This window comes from Cuculus canorus, chromosome 2 (genome assembly GCF_017976375.1).
Source record: "Cuculus canorus isolate bCucCan1 chromosome 2, bCucCan1.pri, whole genome shotgun sequence".
NCBI classification, from domain to species: Eukaryota; Metazoa; Chordata; class Aves; order Cuculiformes; family Cuculidae; genus Cuculus; species Cuculus canorus.
The window spans coordinates 160,287,713-160,301,128 of NC_071402.1; the positions used below are offsets into that span (position 1 = coordinate 160,287,713).

Sequence of the window (13,416 nt, forward strand, 5' to 3'; positions counted from 1 at the left end):
TGGTGCAACTTGAGGCCATCTCCTCTTGTCCTATCGTCTGTCACTTGGGAGAAGAGCCCAACACCCACCTCACCACAACCTCCTCTCCAGGAGCTGCAGAGAGCCATGAGGTCTCCCCTCAGCCTCCTCTTCTCCAGGATAAACACCCCCAGGGCCCTCAGCTGTTCCCACAACCCTTGTTCTCCAGCCCCTTCCCCACCTCCGTTCCTTTCTCCAGATGTTCTCCAGCCCCTCAAGGTCTTTCTTGGAGTGAAGGACCCAAAACTGACCCCAGGATTTGAGATGTGGCCTCACCAGCGCTGAGTCCAGGTGGACAATCCCTGTGCTTCTCCTGTGGCCACCCCAGGGCTGATCCAAGCCAGGATGGTGGTGGCCTTCTTGGCCACCTGGGCCACCGCTGGCTCGTGTTCAGCCGCTGTCAACCACCCCCTCCAGGTCCTTCTCCTCCAGGCAGCTTTCCAGCCGCTCTTCCCCACGCCTGGAGCTGCACGGGGTTGGTGTCCCCCAAGTGCAGGACTCAGCCCTTGGCCTGGTGGAACCCCATCCCGTTGGGCTCATCCCATGGATCCACCCTGTCCAGGTCCCTCTGGAGAGCCTCCCAACCCTCGAGCAGATTGGAAACTGGAAAGAAAGAGTGAAAGAGGAGGTTTTTCTTCCTGGAGGAGCTGGAAAGATCTTCTTGCTCCCAGCTCGGAGGGAGGTGGAGCGTTGCGATGGGGTTGGATGGATGCCGAGGACGTGGGTTGTCACGTAGAATCATGGAACGAGTTGGGTTGGGTTGGAAGGGACCTCAAAGGCCATCCAGTCCCACCCCCGGCCATGGGCAGGGACACCTCCCACTGGATCAGGGGGATCCAAACCCCATCCAACGTGGCCTTCAACCTGGGAGTGGTTGAAGGGGCCACGGAGGGGAGATCAACGCTACTGAGATTCATCTCCACCAGGTCTGGGCGAGCGCCAAGGAAAACACCGGCAACCTGATCCGTTGCCGACGGCAGCGGGGGCGCGGTGTTTATCCTGGAGGTGACGCCGGAGGAGTTGAGGGGCCCCAAGTCAAGAGCCGATTCCTGAGCGGAGAGACGGTTTCTCTCTTCTCCTGCTGTCCCTCACCCTCATGGCCGCGGTGGTGGGACCTCTGCTGCTGCTGGTGGTGATGGTGGTGGTGATGGGCGCCGCCGCCGTCCCACCGGGGCTGCCGGCTCCGCGCGACCTGGCGCGCTCCGTGCTGGAGACCCACGGGAAGGAGCTGAAGCTTCTCAAGCTGTTGGGAGTCAGCAGGACGGTAGGAAGACGATGGGTGATGGGGTTGGGTGTCCTCCAGGTCTGATGGTCATCGCAACGGGGACAGCTTTCTCCACTGGGGTTGGGAAGCCGGGGATGGAGAACCTTCCATCGGAGGACAGGCTGGGAGAGTTGGGGTTGTTCAACCTGGAGAAGAAAAGGCTCTGAGAAGAACTTAGGGTGACCTTCCGGTAGGGAAGAGGTCTCCAGGAAAGCTGAGGAGGGGCTTTAGATCAGGGAGGGCAGGAAGAGGATGTGTAGGAATGGTTCGAAGCTGAAAGAGGGGAGATGGAGAGGAGATCTTAGGAGGAAATGTTCTCCTGTGAAGGTGGGGAGGCCCTGGAACAGGTTGCCCCAAGAAGTGATGGCTGCTCCATCCCTGGAGGTGTTGAAGACCACATTGGATGAGGCTTGGAGCAACCTGATCCAGTGGGAGGTGTCCCTGCCCATGGTGGGGTTGGAACTGGATGGGCTTTGAGGTCCCTTCCAACCCAACCCATTCCATGGTTCTAACGTACCATCAACCAGAACCCCCTGATCCCATCCCTGGAGGTGTTGAAGGCCACGTTGGATGGGGTTTGGATCCCCCTGATCCCGTGGGAGGTGTCCCTGCCCATGGCAGAGGGTGGAACCGGATGGGCTTTGAGGTCCCTTCCAACCCAAACCATTCCATGTTTCTAACTTACCATCACCCAGAACCCCCAGATCTCATCCCTGGAGGTGTTGAAGGCCACGTTGGATGGGGTGTGGATCCCCCTGAGCCAGTGGGAGGTGTCCCTGCCCATGGTGGCGTTGGAACTGGATGGGCTTTGAGGTCCCTTCCAACCCAACCCATTCTATGATTCTATGGCTCCATCTTCTCCCCATGGCAGATGTTCGATTGGGGCACCCATTTCAGCATCAACTTCACCGCCCGACCACCCGCCTGCCCCAAGGACCTCCCCGACCGCCGTGGTGCCACCTGCCGAGCTCGGCCGGGCAGGGTAAGCATAGGACCAGGGGCCCCCAAGAGAGGTGTCCCCAAGGTTCTCGAGGTGGTTCCATCTCAAGGTGGCTCCATCTCAAGGTGGCTCCATCTCAAGTTGGCTCCAACTCAAAGTTGCCCCATCTCGAGGTGGTTCCATCTCAAGGTGGCTCCATCTCAAGGTGGCCCCATCTCAAGGTGGCTCCATCTTAAGGTAGTTCCATCTCGAGGTGGCCCCATCTCAAGGTGGCTCCATCTCGAGGTGGCTCCATCTCGATGTGGTTCCGTCTCAAGGTGACTCCATCTCAAAGTGGCTCCATCTCGAGGTGGCTCCATCTCAAGGTGGTTCCATCTCAAGATGGCCCCATCTCAAGGTGGTTCCATCTCGAGGTGGCCCCATCTCAAGGTGGTTCCATCTCGAGGTGGCCCCATCTCAAGGTGGCTCCATCTCAAGATGGTTCCATCTCGAGGTGGTTCCATCTCAAGGTGGCACCATCTCAAGGTGGCTCCATCTCAAGGTGGCCCCATTCCAAGGTGGCTCCATTTCAAGGTGGCTCCATCTCGAGGTGGTTCCATCTCAAGGTGGCCCCATCTCGACGTGGTTCCATCTCGAGGTGGCTCTATCTCAAGGTGGTTCCATCTCGAGGTGGCTCCATCTCGATGTGGTTCCATCTCAAGGTGACTCCATCTCAAAGTGGCTCCATCTCGAGGTGGCTCCATCTCAAGGTGGTTCCATCTCAAGGTGGCCCCATCTCAAGGTGGTTCCATCTCGAGGTGGCCCCATCTCAAGGTGGTTCCATCTCAAGGTGGCTCCATCTCGAGGTGGCTCCATCTCAAGGTGGCTCCATCTCAAGGTGGCCCCATCTCCAGTTGGCCCCATCTCGAGGTGGCCCCATCTCAAGGTGGTTCCATCTCGAGGTGGCTCCATCTCCAGGTGGCCCCATCTCGAGGTGGCCCCATCTCAAGGTGGCCCCACCTCAAGGTAGTTCCATCCCCCAGGTCCAACGGTGCATGGCCCAGGTCTCCGTCTTCGCCTTCCTTCCTGATGTGCCACTATCGATGGTGGAATGCGGCCGGGACCCGGTGAGGGCTTTATCTCCCCATCTTCTGGAGAAGGGACAGCAAGTGGGGACATCACCCTCCCCTCACGCTTTGCGGTTGGTTCTTTTGACTGAAAGGTGAAGTCCAACCCTATTTCTCCTCTCAACAGGTTGGTGGCACCCAGCGAGACGTGGCCACCAACCCAGGTCACCCATCCTCATCCTCATCATCATCATCACGGCCACCTCCTCGTCCCCCCGCTGTCCCATCCCACCTGGAGACACCACGTGGACCTTTGGCCGCTGCGGGGTGACAATAAAGACATTTTGGGGGTCGGACGTGTGCGTTTGTGGGGGCGGAGAGGAACCCATCGTCCCACCGTTGGGCCACAGGGATGGGGCGAGACAGGGGTTGTGCAAACCTCAGGAGAACCAACCCAACGTGGGCAACGTTCCTGGTGTCCCCATGGTCCGTGTGGCCCATCAGGGAGTGGGAATGGTCCTCAAGGTCCTGTAGATCCCACCATGCCCAGAAAAGGACCTTCTAAGGCTGTGTTCCCAAAGTGGGACCAGAAATGCCACCACCCACACTTGGGATGTGCTCTCCATTGGGGTTGGGAGTGGTCCTCAAGGTCCTGTAGATCCCACCATGCCCAGAAAAGGACCTTCTAGGGCTGCGTCCTCAAAGTGGGACCAGAAATGCCACCACCCACACTTGGGATGTGCTCTCCATTGGGGTTGGGAGTGGTCCTCAAGGTCCTGTAGACCCCACCATGAGCAGCCAAGGAGCTCCCAGGGCTGGAGACACCTCAGAAAGCGGAGCTGTGTCCCCAAGGAGAACCGGAAATGCCATCACCCACACTTGGGTCCTGGTGTCACCATGGTCTATGTGTCCCATCAGGGAGTGGGAATGGTCCTCAAGGTCCTGTAGACCCCACCATAAGCAGCCAAGGAGCTCCTAGGGCTGGGGACACCCTGGAAAGTGGAGCTGTGTCCCCAAAGAGGACCAGAAATGCCACCACCCACACTTGGGCCGTGCTCTCCATTGGGGTTGGGAATGGTCCTCAAGGTCCTGTAGACCCCACCATGAGCAGCCAAGGAGCTCCCAGGGCTGGAGACCCCCTGGAAAGCGGAGCTGTGTCCCCAAAGGGGACCCAGCAATGCCCCCCGATGTCCTCGGGCCACGCTCAGGACCTCCTGTTGGGTGCCGCGTCCTTCCCCCCACCCCACCCCAACGGCCGCTCTGTGGGTTGGCGCAGGTGTTTCCGGAGGGAAGGAGTTGAGGTTCCTCGGGGTTCCCGGGAGGGATAAAAGGGGCGGCGGTGGTGGCGGTGGGGCCGAGGATGGGGGGCTCCTGGGTGCTGGTGCTGCTGGGGCTGGGGGGCGCCTGGGCCCTCCCGGCGCCCCTCTCCTACCCGCAGGCGCTGGCTCTGGCCGTCGACTCCTACAACCAGCGCCCCGACGCCCAGAAGGTCTTCCGCCTGCTCAGCTCCGACCCCGAACCCACCCCGGTGAGGGACACCCCCCGAGCCGTGACCCCCACCCGGGCACCGCCCTGCGCTCCTGAACCCCATCTCCTCCTGAACCCCATCCGCTGCTGAACCCCATCTGCTTCTGAACCCCCATCCGCTCCTGAACCCCATCCGCTGCTGAACCCCATCCGCTCCTGAACCCCCATCCCCTCCTGAACCCCATCCGCTGCTGAACCCCATCCGCTCCTGAACCCCCATCCCCTCCTGAACCCCATCTGCTCCTGAACCCCATCCGCTCCTGAACCCCCATCCCCTCCTGAACCCCATCTGCTCCTGAACCCCATCCGCTCCTGAACCCCATCTGCTACTGAACCCCATCCACTCCTGAACCCCCATCCCCTCCTGAACCCCATCCGCTCCTGAACCCCCATCTGCTCCTGAACCCCATCTGCTCCTGAACCCCATCTGCTCCTGAACCCCCATCCGCTCCTGAACCCCATCCCCTCCTGAACCCCCATCTGCTCCTGAACCCCATCCCCTCCTGAACCCCCATCTGCTCCTGAACCCCATCCCCTCCTGAACCCCATCCGCTGCTGAACCCCATCCCCTCCTGAACCCCATCCCCTCCTGAACCCCATCCACTCCTGAACCCCATCTGCTCCTGATCTTCATCCACTCATGACCCCCATCCCCGCATGACCCTCGTCCACTCATGACCTCCATCCTCTCTTGACCTTCATCCACTTCTGAACCCCATCCACTCCTGACCCCCATCCACTCATGACCTCCATCCTCTCATGACCTCCATCCACTCATGACCTCCATCCTCTCCTGACCCACACCCACTCCTGACCTTCATCCACTCCTGATCTCCATCCACTCCTGACCTCCATCCACTCGTGACCTTCATCCACTCCTGATCTCCATCCACTCCTGACCTCCATCCACTCCTGACCTCCATCCAATCCTGACCCCCATCCACTCGTGACCCCCATCCATTCATGATCTCCTGTCCTCTCCTGACTCCTGTCCTCTCCTGACCTCCATCCACTCATGACTCCCATCCCTCTTTTGACCCCCACCCTCTCGTGTCCCCTCACCGGTGACACCCAGGATGTGGAGTTGACCAAGTTGAAGACCCTCAACTTCAGCCTCATGGAGACCGAGTGTGGCCCCATCGCCCGCGCCAACCCCGACGACTGCGACTTCAAGGAGAACGGGGTGAGGACGAGGACGGAGGTGGATGGAGGACACACCAGGAAGGTCCTGGGTGTCCCCACCTGAGGTGACACCACGTGTCCTCCCCACCTCAGGTCATCAAGGAGTGCTCGGGGCCCGTGAAGTTCTTCCAGAGCTCCTCCGAGATCGACCTGCGCTGCGTGGATGTCTCCTCAGATGTAAGTTGGGGTCCAGCACGTGGTGGCACCCATAGGTGGGGGTCAGGGTGCTGGTGTCCCTCCTCCCACCACGTGTCTTGGGGTCTGCTGCTCTCCAAAGGGACACCTTGATGTCTTCAGGGTGGGATGGGGGGAACCTGGAAGCAGGGACGTGGGTGTGGGGTCCACCAAGGGTCCTGGGAGCAAGGACATGGGTGTGGGGTCCACCAAGGATCCTGGGAGCAGGGACATGGGTATGGTGTCCACCAAGGATCCTGGGAGCAAGGACATGGGTGTGGTGTCCACCAAGGGTCCTGGGAGCAGGGACATGGGTGTGGTGTCCACCAAGGGTCCTGGGAGCAAGGACATGGGTGTGGGGTCCACCAAGGGTCCTGGGAGCAAGGACATGGGTATGGTGTCCACCAAGGGTCCTGGGAGCAAGGACATGGGTGTGGTGTCCACCAAGGGTCCTGGGAGCAGGGACATGGGTGTGGTGTCCACCAAGGGTCCTGGGAGCAAGGACATGGGTATGGTGTCCACCAAGGGTCCTGGCAGCAGGGACATGGGTGTGGTGTCCACCAAGGATCCTGGGAGCAGGGACATGGGTGTGGTGTCCACCAAAGGTCCTGGGAGCAGGAACATGGGTGTGGTGTCCACCAAGGATCCTGGGAGCAAGGACATGGGTGTGGGGTCCACCAAGGGTCCTGGGAGCAAGGACATGGGTGTGGGGTCCACCAAGGATCCTGGGAGCAGGGACATGGGTGGAAGGTCCTCCAGGGGTCCTGGGAGCAGGAACATGGGTGTGGTGTCCACCAAGGATCCTGGGAGCAAGGACATGGGTGTGGTGTCCACCAAGGGTCCTGGGAGCAGGGACATGGGTATGGTGTCCACCAAGGGTCCTGGGAGCAGGAACATGGGTGTGGTGTCCACCAAGGATCCTAGATGGAGTTCTAGATGGGTTCCTTGATGGTTCCTGGGCATGGAATCCCAGGTGTGAGGTCCTGGATGGAGTCCTAAATAGGTTCCTTGATGGTTCCTGGACATGGAATCCCAGGTCTGAGGTCCTGGATGGAGTCCTAGATAGGTTCCTTGATGGTTCCTGGACATGGAATCCCAGGTCTGAGGTCCTGGATGGGTTCCTTGATGGTTCCTGGACATGGAATCCCAGGTCTGAGGTCCTGGATGGAGTCCTGGATGGGTTCCTTGATGGTTCCTGGGCATGGAATCCCGGATGTGATGTCCTGGATGAGGTCCTGGATGGGTTCCTGGGCAAGGAATCCCAGATGTGAGGTCCTGGATGGGGTCCTGGATGGGTTCCTGGGCAAGGAATCCCAGATGTAACATCCTGGATGGGTTCCTGGGTGGGTTCCTGGATGAAGTCCTGCGTGTAAGGTCCTGAGCAGCCTCCATGACCTCATTGTCCTTCCGGCAGCCGGTTCTCGTCCAGAGGGGTCGATTCGGACGCTTCCTGAGCAGAGTCCGACGTTTTCGGCCCAGGATCAGCTTCAACCTCGGCGCCCACGGCTCCATCGGCCTCGGCTGAGCCAATAAAGAGGCCACCGGTGGCCAAAGTGTGTGATCTGACCTCCTCGCTGCTCCTTGGGTGCTGAGGGGGAGGGGGAAACTGAGGCAGGAGCCAAGAAGGGTCCTCTCCCCACATTCATCAGGCTCAGGTTGCTCCAAACCCCCTCCAACGTGGCCTTCAACACCTCCAGGGTCCTCTCCCCACATCCCTCATCATCTCCATGTGCCACCTCGGACCTCACAACCTTGAGGATCAAGGGCTTGGATGGAGGGGTTGGGATCTCCACCCCAAAAGAAGCTTCATGGAATGGGTTGGGTTGGAAGGGACCTTAAATCTCATCCAGTTCCACCTCCTTCCCATGGGCAGGGACACCTCCCATGGGCTCAGGTTGCTCCAAACCCCATCCAACGTGGCCTTCAACACCTCCAGGGTCCTCTCCCCACATCCCTCATCATCTCCATGTGCCACCTCGGACCTCGCAACCTTGAGGATCAAGGGCTTGGATGGAGGGGTTGGGATCTCCACCCCAAAAGAAGCTTCATGGAATGGGTTGGGTTGGAAGGGACCTTAGAGATCATCCAGTTCCACCTCCTTCCCATGGGCAGGGACACCTCCCATGGGCTCAGGTTGCTCCAAACCCCATCCAACGTGGCCTTCAACACCTCCAGGGTCCTCTCCCCACATCCCTCATCGTCTCCATGTGCCACCTCGGACCTCGCAACCTTGAGGATCAAGGGCTTGGATGGAGGAGTTGGCATCTCCACCCCAAAAGAAGCTTCATGGAATGGGTTGGGTTGGAAGGGACCTCAAAGCCCATCCAGTTCCACCTCCTTCCCATGGGCAGGGACACCTCCCACGGGCTCAGGTTGCTCCAAACCCCATCCAACGTGGCCTTCAACACCTCCAGAGATGGGATCTGGGGGTTCTGGTTGGTGGCAAATTAGATCATTAATCTCAGTCTGTGTCATTAATGAAGTTCTGGTCCCTGTATGGACCCCTGAGGTCCACCGTTTGTCACGGATCTCCATGTGGACATCAAGACCTTGATGTCACGTGGCACCAAGGCCTTACAGAGGTCCAGCGAGATGACATCCATCGTTTTTCCCGTGTCCACTGATGTGGGAACCACACCTCCAAGGAGACCACTCTTGGGTCACCAAGGTGCACCTCATCCCTGTGTCCCAACGTCCTCGCGTCAAACTGGTGGTGATGACCTCCTGAGGCCCCTCAGGAGCTGAACCTCCTGTCCCTTCTCCTGCAGCTCCATGGTGGACTCCTGGCCTTGGTGCCTCCCCTGTGGCCTCACCACTGGTTTTGGGGGGACAGAACACCACAGGGACAATGATGTCATGGAGATGATGGGGATGACATGGAATGAATTGGTTTGATGTGATCCGCATCCTTCTCTCTAAACCGGAGAGAAGTGGATTTGATGGGTGGACCCTCTGGTGGGTGAGGAGTCGGTTGGATGGTGGCACCCAAAGGGTAGTGGTCAACAGCTCAATGTCCACGTAGAGATCAATGACGAGTGGTGGCCCTCAGGGGTCCACACTGGGACCGGTGCCTTCATTGAGGACACAAATGATGGGATCCGCATGTTTGGAGATGACACCAAGTTGAGTGGTGAGGATGGTGCTCCTGAGGGACGGGATGTCATCCAGAGGAACCTGGACAGGCTGGAGAAGTGAGGCTGGGAGGACCTCATGAGGTTCAACCAGGCCAAGGGCAAGGTCCTACCTCTGGGTTGGGGCAATCCATGGTTTCAGGATAGGATGGGAGATGATGGGATGGAGAGAAGCCCTCAGGAGAAGGACTTGGGGTGTTGGGGAGGAGAAGCTCGACATGAGCCACAACGTGCGCTCCCAGCCCAGAAACCACCCGTGTCCTGGGCTGCATCCAGAGCAGCGTGGCCAGCAGGGACTGAGGGGATTCTGACCCTCTGCTCCTCTCCTGGAGACCTCATCTGGAGAATCATGTCCAGTTCTGGAATCCTCACCAGAAGGAGGAGATGGAGCTGTTGGAACGGGTCCAGAGGAGGCTCCAAGGATGATGTGAGGGCTGGAGAACCTCCCATCCGAGGACAGGCTGAGAGAGTTGGGGTTGTTCAGCCTGGAGAAGAGAAGGCTCCTTAGAGGAGACCTTAGAGAGACCTTCCAGAACCTGAAGGGTCTCCAAGAAAGCTGCGGAGGGGCTGTTCCCAAAGGAATGTGGGGGTGGAACGAGTCGGGAACGGCTTTAAATTGGAAGGAGAAGATTTAGATGAGATCTTATGAAGAAATTCTTCATGCTGAGGGTGGGGAGGGCCCTGGCCCAGGTTGCCCAGAGAAGCTGTGGCTGCTCCATCCCTGGAGGTGTTGAAGGCCACGTTGGATGGAGCTTGGAGCAACCTGAACCAGTGGGAGGTGTCCCTGTCCATGGCAGGGGGTGGAACTGGATGGGCTTTGAGGTCCCTTCCAACCCAATCCAGGACTCTCTGTCTCCTCCTGTCATCTCCATCCCTCAATGGATGAAGGAGCCCACGGGCTGTGCCCCACACGAGGTCCCCATGAGTTCCTGTTGTCCCCAAGATGTTTTGGGCGCAGTGGGGAACTCAGTCCCTACACGAGGCCAATGCCAGGAGAAGGCCTTGAGGAGATAGTGACGCCCAACCCAACCCCAATCCCCCCACCCTGAGACCTTCATCCATCAGGATGGTCTCCACCCAACGTGTCCCCTGTTGCCGGTGGGGTGACAGCGGGAGGAAAAGACACAGAGGAGCTGGGAAGCAGCTTTATTCGGGAATGGGGGGGACATCAAATCCAAGATCTCCAAGACGATGGCACCTCAAGAAGGTTTCATGTCTTCAGCTTGATGGACTTGAAGATACCAAAGGCCACCGTCAGCAGTGGCCAGAGGCGCTTGACACGGACAGGCTGCAAGGACAGAGGGCACCATGGGGTGGGGGGACCATGGGGGTCCCCCCAATTCCTCCCCTCCAGGCTCTGTGGTTCCACCACCCCCCATAGAACCCCTCAACTCACGTCCACAGTGGAGTCCACGCAGGTGACATCAAACACGGTGGGGTTACCACGCTGGGACACGGGCGCCGAGCACTCCTTGATGACCTGCAGGAAGCTGAGGGTGAACAAGGGGGACACCTCGGGGGGGACATTGTCCCCAGATTGGGGACCTCAGGGAAGGTGGTGGACCCCATGGGAGGTGAGGGACCTCTTCAAGGTTCTCACCCCGTCCTCCTTGAACTCGCAGGAGTCGGGGCGGAGAGCCGAGCGCGCCGGGCAGCGCGTCTCCATCAGGGTGAAGTTGAGGTTCTGCAGAGAGCGGAGCTGGACATCCTGTGGGGGTCAGGAGAGCGTGGGGGTCAGGAGAGGGTGGGGTAACGAGGGGGTGGAGATCAGGAGTGGATGGGGATCAGGAGTGGGTGGGGATCAGGAGTGGGTGGGGGTAATGAGTGGGTGGGGGTAACGAGTGGACTGGGGTCAGGAGTGGATGGAGGTCAAGAGTGGGTGGGGGTCACGAGTGGATGGGGGTCACGAGTGGATGGGGATAAGAGTGGATGGAGGTCAGAAGTGGATGAAGGTCAAGAGTGGACGAAGGTCAGGAGTGGGTGGGGGTCACGAGTGGATGGGGGTCACGAGTGGATGGGGGTCATGAGTGGATGGGGTCATGAGTAGATGGAGATCAGAAGTGGATGAAAGTCAAGAGTGGATGAAGGTCAGGAGTGGGTGGGGGTCAGGAGTGGGTGGGGGTCAGGAGTGGGTGGAGGTCAGGAGTGGACTGCGGTCAGGAGTGGGTGGGGGTAACGAGTGGATGGGGGTCACGAGTGGATGGGGTCATGAGTGGATGGAGGTCAGAAGTGGATGAAAGTCAAGAGTGGATGAAGGTCAGGAGTGGGTGGGGGTAACGAGTGGGTGGGGGTAACGAGTGGATGGGGATAAGAGTGGATGGAGGTCAGAAGTGGATGAAGGTCAAGAGTGGACGAAGGTCACGAGTGGGTGGGGGTCACGAGTGGATGGGGGTCACGAGTGGATGGAGATCAGAAGTGGATGAAAGTCAAGAGTGGGTGGGGGTAACGAGTGGGTGGGCTCATGAGTAGATGGAGATCAGGAGTGGACGGGGGTCACGAGTGGATGGGGGGCAGGAATGGATGGAGGTCAGAAGTGGATGAAGGTCAAGAGTGGATGAAGGTCAAGAGTGGGTGGGGGTAACGAGTGGATGGGGGTCAGGAGAGGATGGAGGTAATGAGTGGACCAGGGTCATGCGGGGATGGGGGTCATGAGTGGATAAAAGTCAGGAGCGGATGGGGGTTCAGGAGGGGATGGGGTTTCAGGAGCGGATGGGGGTTCAGGAGCGGATGGGGGTTCAGGAGCGGATGGGGGTTCAGGAGCAGATGGGGTTCAGCAGCGGATGGGGGTTCAGGAGCCGTTGGGGGTTCAGGAGCGGATGGAGGTTCAGGAGCAGACGGGGGTTCAGGAGCGGATGGGGTTCAGCAGCAGATGGGGTTCAGCAGCAGATGGGGGTTCAGCAGCGGATGGGGGTTCAGGAGCAGGTGGGGGTTCAGGAGCAGATGGGGGTTCAGGAGGGGATGGGGGTTCAGGAGCGGATGGGGGTTCAGGAGCAGATGGGGGTTCGGGAGCAGATGGGGGTTCAGGAGCGGATGGGGGTTCAGGGGCAGATGGGGTTCAGGAGCGGATGGTGGTTCAGGAGCGGATGGGGGTTCAGCAGCAGATGGGGGTTCAGGAGGGGATGGGGGTTCAGGAGGGGATGGGGGTTCAGGAGCGGATGGGGGTTCAGCAGCGGATGGGGTTCAGCAGCAGATGGGGTTCAGGAGCGGATGGGGTTCAGGAGGGGATGGGGGTTCAGGAGCAGATGGGGTTCAGCAGCAGATGGGGTTCAGGAGCGCAGGGCGGTGCCCGGGTGGGGGTCACGGCTCGGGGGGTGTCCCTCACCGGGGTGGGTTCGGGGTCGGAGCTGAGCAGGCGGAAGACCTTCTGGGCGTCGGGGCGCTGGTTGTAGGAGTCGACGGCCAGAGCCAGCGCCTGCGGGTAGGAGAGGGGCGCCGGGAGGGCCCAGGCGCCCCCCAGCCCCAGCAGCACCAGCACCCAGGAGCCCCCCATCCTCGGCCCCACCGCCACCACCGCCGCCCCTTTTATCCCTCCCGGGAACCCCGAGGAACCCCAACTCCTTCCCTCCGGAAACACCTGCGCCAACCCACAGAGCGGCCGTTGGCGTGGGGTGGGGGGAAGGACGCCGCACCCAACAGGAGGTCCTGAGCGTGGCCCGAGGACATCGGGGGGCATTTCTGGGTCCCCTTTGGGGACACAGCTCCACTTTCCAGGGGGTCTCCAGCCCTGGGAGCTCCTCGGCTGCTCATGGTGGGGTCTACAGGACCTTGAGGACCATTCCCAACCCCAATGGAGAGCACGGCCCAAGTGTGGGTGGTGGCATTTCTGGTCCCACTTTGGGGACACAGCCCTAGAAGGTCCTTTTCTGGGCATGGTGGGGTCTACAGGACCTTGAGGACCATTCCCAACCCCAATGGAGAGCACGGACCAAGTGTGGGTGGTGGTGTTTCTGGTCCCACTTTGGGGACACAGCCCTAGAAGGTCCTTTTCTGGGCATGGTGGGGTCTACAGGACCTTGAGGACCACTCCCACTCCCTGAGATGGTGCAGAGAGGAGAGAGCGCCACAGGGACCTCCAAGGACCATGGTGACAGCAGAAGCTTTGCAGGGCCATTTATTGCAAGCAGAGCATTGGTG

At 59.9% G+C, this 13,416-nt stretch overlaps 3 protein-coding genes across 3 annotated transcripts in view; 1 reads left to right on the forward strand and 2 right to left on the reverse strand.

Moving 5' to 3' along the window:
- KIF9 (kinesin family member 9) overlaps nt 1-9,714 on the reverse strand; it is a 57,257-nt gene extending 47,543 nt beyond the window's left edge. Inside the window, exon 1 of the mRNA XM_054059207.1 lies at nt 9,655-9,714. The gene's annotated coding sequence lies outside the window, so the exon portion shown is untranslated. The remainder of the gene's footprint in view (nt 1-9,654) is intronic.
- Nucleotides 4,555-7,724, forward strand: LOC104055048 (cathelicidin-2-like). Its single transcript, XM_054059219.1, has 4 exons — nt 4,555-4,796; nt 5,871-5,978; nt 6,071-6,154; nt 7,566-7,724. The coding sequence occupies exons 1-4, from the start codon at nt 4,629-4,631 to the stop codon at nt 7,674-7,676; spliced, it is 471 nt and encodes a 156-aa protein (XP_053915194.1). The 5' UTR covers nt 4,555-4,628; the 3' UTR covers nt 7,677-7,724.
- Nucleotides 9,715-10,439: 725 nt separating the features above from the next.
- LOC104055049 (cathelicidin-3-like) lies at nt 10,440-12,840 on the reverse strand. Its single transcript, XM_054059220.1, has 4 exons — nt 12,605-12,840; nt 10,883-10,990; nt 10,679-10,762; nt 10,440-10,570 (listed from the first exon to the last, which is right to left on the reverse strand). The coding sequence occupies exons 1-4, from the start codon at nt 12,770-12,772 to the stop codon at nt 10,493-10,495; spliced, it is 438 nt and encodes a 145-aa protein (XP_053915195.1). The 5' UTR covers nt 12,773-12,840; the 3' UTR covers nt 10,440-10,492.
- Between the last annotated feature and the right edge of the window lie 576 nt (nt 12,841-13,416).

Bases quoted from the DNA above. Each gene is read 5' to 3' on its own strand.
- LOC104055049 (XM_054059220.1), bottom strand. From the start codon at position 12,772: ATGGGGGGCTCCTGGGTGCTGGTGCTGCTGGGGCTGGGGGGCGCCTGG. The intron at 10,763-10,882 runs GTGAGAACCTTG...AGCTTCCTGCAG, and splicing joins GCGAGTTCAAGGAGGACGGG to GTCATCAAGGAGTGCTCGGC. The intron at 10,571-10,678 runs GTGAGTTGAGGG...CTGTCCTTGCAG, and splicing joins GCGTGGACTCCACTGTGGAC to CCTGTCCGTGTCAAGCGCCT.
- LOC104055048 (XM_054059219.1), top strand. From the start codon at position 4,629: ATGGGGGGCTCCTGGGTGCTGGTGCTGCTGGGGCTGGGGGGCGCCTGG. The intron at 4,797-5,870 runs GTGAGGGACACC...GGTGACACCCAG, and splicing joins CCGACCCCGAACCCACCCCG to GATGTGGAGTTGACCAAGTT. The intron at 6,155-7,565 runs GTAAGTTGGGGT...TCCTTCCGGCAG, and splicing joins GCGTGGATGTCTCCTCAGAT to CCGGTTCTCGTCCAGAGGGG.